Genomic DNA, 9,971 nt, shown 5'->3' on the forward strand with positions numbered 1-9,971 from the left:
CCCCCCCCCCCCCCCCCCCCCCCCGCGCCTAAAAAAAAACAAAACCTCAACCACACACAAAAAACACACCCTGCTTTCAGACCAAGAGTAAAAACTAGACTTCGTTCATAAAAGCGGTAGTTTCAGATGCCTTTCTTGTAATGTCTGGCACCGCAGGGCTAGGCTGTGTCAAGCGGTTCTGAACAGGGAGGGAAAGAAACAGACAGGGGGGGGGGGGGGGGGGGGGGGAGCGGATCAGGGGTATGGATGGAAAGACAGGGTAGCAGGGAGGACTTGTCTGTGTGTCTGTGTGTCTGTGCATAATGTTAGCGCGGTCTGCGAGACACAGGAATGTCTGTACACCGTCTCGCAGACTCGCTGCCACCCAGACCCAGCATTTCAAGGACTCGGACGATCCAACCGCGCTATTCTCACTTTGTCCTAAACGACATTTTTCAGCACGATGCAGTGTAAACAGAAAAGCGCGGAAGGGGTATGGAGGTTGGTGGTGACGATGCCAGTTTGCCAAAGACTGTAATATCGGCGCGATGTCGGCTCGTGTCGTGTAATTCTAGACAGTGGTTCCAGCCAGACGTTTAGCCACCGTCTTTGCGCGGCTTCTGGTTTTGACGTCATCTCTTCAGACATTCTAACACCCCCCTCCCTCCTCCCCCCCCCCCCCCCATTACCCCCTACCCCCATCCATCTCCCTCAGTCTTGATCATCTGTCTGCTGTGTCTGCTGTGTCATTGTCACCGAGTCACTCAGTGATGCTTGTTATGTCCAGTGTCCGTGTGGTTGTCAGTGACTTGTGTTTTGTGAGTGGACATGCATGGTCGGTGATTCTGGTATTCCAGTGGTGAAAAAAATGTCAAGGATCGGTTTAGTTTGTGATCTCATCTTCAGATCGTGATTGGCTTCACGACTAAAGCATGTAGAGTAAATGGCTTTGGTTTCACTGCCAAACAACTGGCCTGTACCTGCAGGCTTTGGCAACACTGTCCAGTGTGCGACGGCTGATGGAGTGAATGTGAAGATATTTGTCTTTGCTTTGTTTTAATATTCACGGAGTATTTGACTGGTACTGAACCGACGTATAGTCTAGTGTTGATATTGGCAGTGGAGGAAGGGGGATGGGAGATGGAGGGGGGCGATGGACAGAAGCAAAGCATTCACGTTGAGGCCAGGAGAAAACTTGTCATTATCGTTCGACCTTTTTGTCACCTCCACATGCTGCGCGCGTCGTGTCCCCGCGGGGCTGGGGGGGGGGGGGGGCAGGGATTGACCTTATCCTCATTAAGCTGACCTCTACCTCCCCTCCTCTCCCTGCCTTGCAATTAGACCGTCCCTCCCTCAATGGGGCCGCTTCCGTGAGCTTCAAGCACCTACACAATCTACGTGTCTAATTGATGTGATAATTTGACGCCTAACCTGACACTGTCGAGGTTGGGAGCAGTCTCGGCTAGCCCGGCACGTGCCGCTCTGCTACTTATCGGTCTCGGCAACAAAAACCATAACAAGGCAGCGACAGCGTAGTCTCGGCCATCCAGCCTTGGGTCGGAGTCGCCGAGAACAAACAAAAAACCCTGTGAAGTTTGTCAAGTCTTGGAGAACAAAACCCGTAACAACCGAAGAAATGGACAAAGTCTCGACAATCCAAACCATAACGAGCGAGCCTAGTTTCGGCTAGCCGCAGTCCTACCATAACGAATGAGGCATTGGACAAAAGTCATGGAGAACAAAAACGATAACAAGCGAGCATTGGACAAAGGGTTAACAAAAACGATAACAAAATGACGGGAGCTCTTCAGGGTTGGCTGAGGTCAGGGGTACTCTGTGGAACAACTTGAAGTTTGACAGTCAGTCAGGCTTTTGGCGGCTGGAGGGGTGGGCGGTAGGAGGGGGGTGGGGGGGGGGTGGAAAGGGAGGTGATTTGTCCAGAGTGGTGCTTGGGGCAAAATGGCCTTGTTGGTTTGAAGAGCCCCTTGCTGTCAATAGCAACTGATGAGGCCAGTTGTTAAGGAGCCATCATTACCAAGTTTGTCAGTAATTCATGCAAAGCCTCTCTTCTTCTTGCTGCTTGCCGATTTGTCATAATCACTTCTCTGTGTGGAATGGAAATGAAAATGTTGCCCGTCGTTTGTCATTCTCAAGGAGATAGCTGTAATTTTGTGTCAGTGTTTTTGACTGAGTATAATTATCAACATTTGTATGCATTTCATAAAGAATTGCTTCTGATGTTTGGTTGAAGATTGCTGAGTAAAAATGCTCTGGGCTCTCTGTGTTTCTTTTGGTCTTTCTGGCTTTTTTTCTCTCTCTCTCTCTCTCTCTCTCTCTCTCTCTCTCTCTCTCTCTCTCTCTCTCTCTCTCTCTCTCTCTCTCTCTCTCTCTCTCTCTCTCTTTTTATTCTTTTGGGAATTATTTTCTCCCCCTTTTTTACATACACATTGTGTTTGTTCCAATAAACCTTTGCCTTCTCTCTCTCTCTCTGGGACCCATAGAAAAAGCACACCATTATCAATATTCCCCTCTCTGTGTGTTTCAGCGGTTGACAACGATGACCAATGCAAGGACCCTTCACTTGGGGTGGATGTCGAGTCAGGGCTTCCCACCAAGAAACGGTCGCCTAGCAACGACAGCACCACGACAACAACAACAGTAGAAGAGATCCGCGAGGAAAAGTCCGAGGACAAAAAGGAGAACAGCTTATCCTTCAGCAATGCGAACTTTGACCCTGTTGCTAAGAGAGATGACCTGCCCAAGGGAGACAAACCTGTTGTGAAAGGTGAGTCAAGGACAAAGGGTTGAGGAGTGTGTGTGTGTGTGTGTGTGTGTGAGAGAGAGATAGAGGGATGAGAATGTTTTCTGTTAGTGTTTTTTCTCAGCTTTTCTCCTAGCATCTCTCTCTTGATGCACCATTTCAGGTAGTGTCTTTTGTTAACATTCTGGCCTGTACATTTACATCATACTGTTGTTTCTGTGTCCAGAGTCAAACGAGAGAGAAGAGAAAACAGAGGAGGATGTTCCACCAACCCCCGTGCAGACAGAGAAAGACGATGACAAGCCGGAAGACAGACCGGAGGAGAGGAAGGAAGAGTGCTCCCAGGAAGGGAAGGAAGGAATCGAGAAGATGCTGGCCAGCGGAGACACCGTGGTCATCTACCCTGAACCCGTCAGCGACCACGACGATGCTGAGAACCATGAAGGTATGTGATTCTGTCGTTTACATTTTTGACCAAAACTCATGTGTATACATGCTTTTACATTTCTTTCACCCCATCACCCCCTCTATTTTTCGGTTTACGAAAAGAAGCATGTGCACTGTTTGAAATTGATAATGTATTTATTGTTTTAGCAGCCTCTAAAGTGAAAGATTTTAAGAAAAAGCATCAGGGTCGAAAAAGAACTGGTCGTAAATAAGGGAAATTGAAAATGTGAGAACAAGAGAAAATTTCAATGGAGTATACAAGGTTGTGTTATATCAGGGCCACTTTTGGGTGGTGGTTATTGACAGGTTTGATTTTAATATCATCTTAGGCCAAAAAAAAAATAGGTCTGTTTACGGTAACATAGGCCAAAAAAATAGGGTCGGTAGGTCGGGATTTTTTTTTTCATTTTTTCAAAAAACCATATTTGTACGTTATTTTGCCAAAAAAACAAGATTTTTTTTTTTTTTTTTTTTTTTCCCCCAAATGCCAAAAAAAAGTCTAGGGTCGCGCGAAAAAACTAGGGTCGGTCGGGTTACCGTAAACAGACCTATTTTTTTGTTTGGCCTTAACAGTGTGGAAACATTTGCTCCCAACAGACCTGCAGACGACGGCGGATGAAGACTACATCCTCAAGTGTGTTCACTGTAGCGAGACGTTCACACGGGCGTCACTGTTGCGTGACCACATGCGCGCCAACCACCCCGACCTGCCCGTCAAGTACCAGTGCCCCAAGTGTGACGACACCTTCCCCCTCAAGTCTCACCTGGACAAACACCTGGCCCTCCACTCCCCCACCTCACAGGTAAGTCAAGAGGACTAAAAAAGAAATCACCCCAAAAAAGGTCGCCAAAATCAACAAATAAATCCTCCTGCTGTCCACAAGTGCTAATGGAAGTATACAGTTTGTTCTTTTCTTGTTCAGTTGGCGGAAGCAGTTTGTGAAACGATCATCACTGATGTTCATGGTTAAAAGAGTACATTTGCAGCTCTTTTCAAAATGAGACCATCGCAGTTTTGCCGTCACTTAGCGTTTGGAGCAATTAGTTCTCGTTATTCTAGTTAGCAGAGGAGGGTCTTCCATTTGCAGTGAGAGATAAATGTATAATGTGTTCAGATCTGAAAGAATATCGTAGAACATTGTGGTATGGAAAACAATACCTGCTCGTAATGTTTGTTGGTCTTCTTACAGTTGCTGTTGTCACTGACCCAGATATTTCTTTAATTCTCTGCCAGGTATGCAAAGTGTGCAACAAGACTTTCGCCAACGTCTACCGCCTTCAGCGTCACATGATTTCGCACGACGAGAGCACCGACCTCCGCAAGTTCAAGTGCCCCACCTGCGCCAAAGCCTTCAAGTTCAAGCACCACCTCAAGGAACACATCCGCATCCACTCTGGGGAAAAACCCTTCGAGTGTGCCAACTGCGGGAAGAGGTTTTCCCACTCCGGGTCGTACTCCTCACACATGAACTCCAAGAAGTGTTGGGTGCTGAACATGAAGGGGAAGCGACTCGACCGCAACGCCCATCCCGAGAACGCTAACGGGATGATGTTCCGGCCCGTCGGCTACACCAGTGGGAACGTTAACGCCCCTCTGCAATCCCCACCCCCCGGCGCCTACCCAGGACAGTTTTTGAAGTACGACGCTCGAGGTCCGATGGTGCCGACGCTTTATTCCCCGCCTTCGACACGAGCGGAGTTTGTTGCCGCTTACAGCATGTTGATGGCTGGTAAACACCTTCCCCTTCCCGCCCACCACCACCCCCCACCCTCTCTCATGCCCTCCCTGGCTCCTCCCCCTCTTCCCGTCCCTATCACCTGTCCCAAACCGTCGGAGTTGTCGTCTTCGCCAGCTTCCGTACGATCTCAGATCTCGCCTGACGTGAACTTTAACACGCAGCTCTTCAACATGGCGCTGAACAAGGCTAGTAAGGACTTGGTGATGAAGGTCAAGGAGATGGAGGAGAAGGAAGGAATGAGGAAAGACGTGAAGAAAGAAGCGGAGAAGGAAATGGAGGTGGAGGAGGAAGGAGAGAAGGTGGAGGGGGATGAGAAGGTGTCCACAGAGAACGCGGTTTGTCGTCACTGCCACAACAAGTTCAACAGTCCTGTGGAGCTCCACCAGCATGAGCGCTACCTCTGCAAGCTCAACAAAGACATCAGCCAGCTCATGCCCAGCTCCATCCCCCCTCCCACCACCACCACCACCACAACCTCCCCCACCACCACCCCCGACAACACCTCCAACAACTGTGCCTCGCCGGGCAGCACCATCTCCGATCGCAGTCGTCATGCCACCCCTAGCAGCAGTCTTTGTGACACAGCCACGGAAGACGAAGAAGACGAGGGAGGTAACTCCGACAGAAAGAAGTACCGCATGAGGTCGCTCATCAGTGATGATCAGCAAAAGGTCCTGAAGGCTCACTACCGTGAGAATCCACGGCCCGACAAGGAAGAGTTGGTGAGGATTGCGACGGAGGTCGGGTTCTCCAAGCGCGTGGTTCAAGTTTGGTTCCAGAACATGCGCGCCCGAGATCGTCGCCACGGCAAAGAGGTCCCCTACTTCCCCAACATGGCGCGGTTTAAGCCTAATGACAGCAGCAACAACAACTCGACCACCACCACCAACAACAACAACAGCTCAGTCCCCACCACGACAGCAACAACGGGGCTGTGCGTCCCCGCCTACATCCCCATCGTGCCACAAGTCTTCACCACCTCCCCCCTGGCCACGCAGTCCAAGTACAGCTCCCTGAGAGGTCTTCCAACGCCGACCAGCGCCACGGGAGAGCTGCCCCTTGACCTCAGCTTCCGTCGCCAACCGCCCAAAGCCCACAGCAACTCGTCGTCACCTGCTCCGTCCTCTTCTCCGTTCAACTGTCAGGATCAGGCCCTCAACCTCAGCACCAAGGCTCCGTCAACGCCCATCAAAGAGGAACCGACGTCCAAGTCCGAGCAAGAAGTCAGAGCCACAGAGTCCAGAGACGTCAACGTCGGGTTCCAGCATTCCTCCATCTTCAAGTACCTGCAGCAGGAGGGGCTCTTCAAGAACCCCCTCAAGGTCCCCAAGCCGGAGGACATCAGCAAGCTTCAGAGCACAGCCGAGCGTCTCCAGATCGCCAGCACCATCCGAAGCAAACTTCTCGCCCGCAAATCGCAGAGCCCCCCTCTGCCCAAGCCCAACGGCCTCATCAAGGAAGAGGTTAAAACTGACGACGTTGTTGCTGACCAGTCCGAAAGGTCTGAGGAGAAAGCGGCCTCATCCCCGGGGAAAGACTCGCAGCCTGAAGACCTTGACCTAAGCGGAGAATCCCGCCTGGTCATCGACGAAAGCGGCCTAGAGAAGGAGGACGAGGATATGGACAATGAAGATGAGGGGGACGATTCCACTGATGACGAAGACGGCGATGACGAAGAAGATGAAACTTCTGACGCTGCCAGCAAGCAAGCTTTCGTCGACCAGCACAACCTGGAAACCTTGGCAACCGTCGCTACGCTGGAAGAGCTGAAGCAACACCTGGAAGGGGGGAGCGGCAAGAGCAAGCGCCTCCGTCGCAAGTCGCGACAGGTACATGTAAGAATGGTTTCCCTCCCTTTGTTCTGTCCTGTCCGCCTTGTCTGTCCTCCCGTTGTTGTGTGCGTGCCTGCATGCCGCCCATGCAAAACATGTTGAGGCTTGCTACCTTCTTGGGAGAATACAGTGTAGTGTCAGAAGTCTTGTTTGCTGAGAGTACTTCAGTATCTTTGATAAACGAGAGCGAAAAAAGTTCTAAGACCCTTGTATGACTTGTTTTTTTTTATGGAATCAACACTTAATGTCCCTAATATGTCAGTGGCCTGTGAGTATGTTAAAACCCAATGAATTCAGTTTGTAGTGCTAAGACTCTGTTTAAAGACCACTTCTATATATATTAAAACCTCATTTTCTCAGACCTTCACTTGATAGTGTCAATGAACTTACCTCAGTCTTAATATGACATCATTTTCTCAGACCTTCACTTGATAGTGTCAGTGAACTTACCTCAGACCTTCACTTGATAGTGTCAGTGAACTTACCTCAGACCTTCACTTGATAGTGTCAGTGAACTTACCTCAGTCTTAATATGACATCTTTTAAGACCTGATTCTTTAGGCCAAAAAAAAAATATAGGTCTGTTTACGGTAACATAGGCCAAACAAATAGGGTCGGTAGGTCGGGATTTTTTTTTTTTTTAAACCATATTAATTTTTACGTTTTTATTTTTTTTATTTTTTTTTTATTTTTTCCAAATGCCAAAAAAATGTCTAGAGTCGCGCGAAAAAAATAGGGTCGGTCGGGTTACCGTAAACAGACTTTTTTTTTTTGTTGGCCTTATTCATTTTTGGAAGTTGTTCAATAGGTACCACTGTGTATATATATATGTGTTGCAAGTGTCCCGAGAAGGTAGCAATGGCTTTCTGTCTCCCCTAACACTAGTCTGTCATTTCTGCATGTCATTTGCATGTCATTGAATAGACAGATCATCTACACATGCACACACACACACACAAACAGATAAGCAAAGGACTGGGATCACTTCAACGGAAACAGTTCCTGATAACCTGTCAGCCAAGTGCACAGGTGTTGAAGAAAAACATTAAGAGACGCTCATCTCATTTCCATTGATTCATTTTCACTAACTGGCTTTTGTAATGTTAACACTTGTTTTGTCTGTCCTGCCCATAGAATTGACTTTTTCATCACTTTTAACTTCAGACTTGTTGCATTGGTATGTACGAGTTGATAAGTAATTTGTTTTGTTTGGCCACGCTGAATGATGATGATGATGATGACAATGCTGATGCATCTGGTGGTGGTGATGGTAGTGTGATGATGACGACGACAATGCTGATGCTTCTGGTGGTGGTGATGGTAGTGTGATGATGATGATGACAATGCTGATGCTTCTGGTGGTGGTGATGGTAGTGTGATGATGACGACGACAATGAACACAAACTTATCTCATCCAGACCAGAAAGAACCACATCACTGCCCAACATCGTAATAACTGTTTCCATTCTTTGCCAGCAGATGGAGTCGGAGGATTTCATCATGGATCTGGATGACGCGGTCAGCACGGAAGACGAGGACGGGCCCCAGCGGAAGCGCCGGAAGTCGTGGAAGGGGCACAAAGTGGATGCCGAGCTGGGCATGTACGCGTGCGACCAGTGCGACAAGATGTTCAGCAAGCAGAGCTCTCTGGCCAGACACAAGTACGAACACTCCGGTCAGTACAGCTTTTCTCCCATTGGTTGGTTTGCAGAGGTATTTTATGGTTGGTTGGTTGGTTTGTAAATAGACGAATTCCCAAAATAACTCCGTCAGGTTTGTATGTGTTGTGGAAGAGTGAATGCCCTTGCCAAAACCTCAGACAAACATCGTAGGGGCCAATCACTAGCGAGGGGTGTGTGAGAAACGTGCTCCTGTCCACGTGTTTCCGACACATCCCTCGCGAGTGATTGGCCCCTCCAATGTTTGACGCAACTTCCACAACCACAACAAACCCGATTGAGTTATTTTTAGAAATGGTCTATTGGGGTGGACTGGGGGCTGCAGTAGCAAGACGAAGGTTGTGGGACCATGGAACCCCCAATTTGAAACTCCCCCTTTTTAAGACCTTGAGTTTTTTTTAGATCTTTTGTTCTTGACCTGTACAAAGTTACAGGTGAAAATGACCTGTACAAAGTTACAGGTGAAAATGACCTGTACAAAGTTACAGGTGAAAAAGCCAGCTTCTTATTTGTTGTGACTCTTGTTTTACAGGTGCGCGTCCCTTCACCTGTGAGGTGTGCGACAAGGCCTTCAAGCACAAGCACCACCTGACAGAACACAGGCGCCTGCACTCCGGGGAGAAACCGTTCCAGTGTAAAAAATGCGGCAAGCGTTTCTCTCACTCCGGCTCCTACTCCCAGCACATGAACCACCGCTACAAGTACTGCAAGCCCTCCGATACTGAGGACGAGTAGAAACCACCCGCAACAATCAGGCACTTTCCTCATGAAGCCATTTCTACAGAGAACGAAGAGAAGGACAGTGCAGTTTTCCGCTCAGAACGAGTAGAACAATGTTGCATATTTTTCTCTGAGCATCTTCCTATCTCAGAATAATGAGGCAGTTTCCACTGAGAACATTTAGAATGATAAACCATTTCTACTGAGAACTAGAAGAACAACAACACTTTTTCTGCTCAGAACGAGTAGAACAAAGAATCAGTTTCTCCCCGAGAATCCACTTGTCTTAGAACAAGGAAAATGGAAGACGCACTGGGTACTGAGAGAGAAGATGATGCAGTTTTTCTCTGATATTCCTTCTGGGATGAAAAAACCAAGCCACTGGAAGTGTGATGGGAACAGGGAAGTGTAAAGACCATGCACTTTCTTCTGGGCTTCTGACATTTCAAAACCAAGAAAGCTGAAGGTGTGTAGGGTACTGAGAATGTTTGTCTGCTTCAGTATTTCTCACGCAAGATGGAAGATGGCAGGGACTGGTGATGATGTATGAAGAACTCTTGTCTCGCTCAAGAGTTGAAGATACTACTGTCCAGTATGTATGTGTTCAAGAGATACAAGTCAAATTGTTCAGCTGATGACACCCAACAGTTCAAAGTTAAAGTTCAAAGTTAACTTTTGAACTGTGTTTTGTCTTTGTCAATGAAGATGAGTCGGAACACTTTTCCCACTTTTAGTGATGGGGAGATAATTACATCTTACCTTTTTGCTCATTTGATGGCTGTGTTTGTACAAAAAAAAAAGGTAGTTTGGTGTC

At 48.2% G+C, this 9,971-nt stretch overlaps 1 protein-coding gene across 3 annotated transcripts in view; it reads left to right on the forward strand.

Moving 5' to 3' along the window:
- LOC138947829 (zinc finger protein 1-like) overlaps nucleotides 1-9,971 on the forward strand; it is a 133,482-nt gene extending 123,511 nt beyond the window's left edge. Inside the window, exons 2-7 of one of the 3 annotated variants that reach the window (XM_070319384.1) lie at nucleotides 2,525-2,764; nucleotides 2,967-3,185; nucleotides 3,785-3,990; nucleotides 4,422-6,761; nucleotides 8,238-8,433; nucleotides 8,970-9,971. In XM_070319384.1, coding sequence (XP_070175485.1) covers nucleotides 2,525-2,764; nucleotides 2,967-3,185; nucleotides 3,785-3,990; nucleotides 4,422-6,761; nucleotides 8,238-8,433; nucleotides 8,970-9,172 — 3,404 coding nt within the window. In that variant the 3' untranslated portion in view covers nucleotides 9,173-9,971. Of the gene's footprint in view, nucleotides 1-2,524; nucleotides 2,765-2,966; nucleotides 3,186-3,784; nucleotides 3,991-4,421; nucleotides 6,762-8,234; nucleotides 8,434-8,969 lie in introns of all 3 variants that reach the window. The other 2 variants (XM_070319386.1, XM_070319387.1) reach the window with 2 other exon arrangements.

Source organism: Littorina saxatilis, linkage group LG14 (genome assembly GCF_037325665.1).
Source record: "Littorina saxatilis isolate snail1 linkage group LG14, US_GU_Lsax_2.0, whole genome shotgun sequence".
NCBI lineage: Eukaryota > Metazoa > Mollusca > Gastropoda > Littorinimorpha > Littorinidae > Littorina > Littorina saxatilis.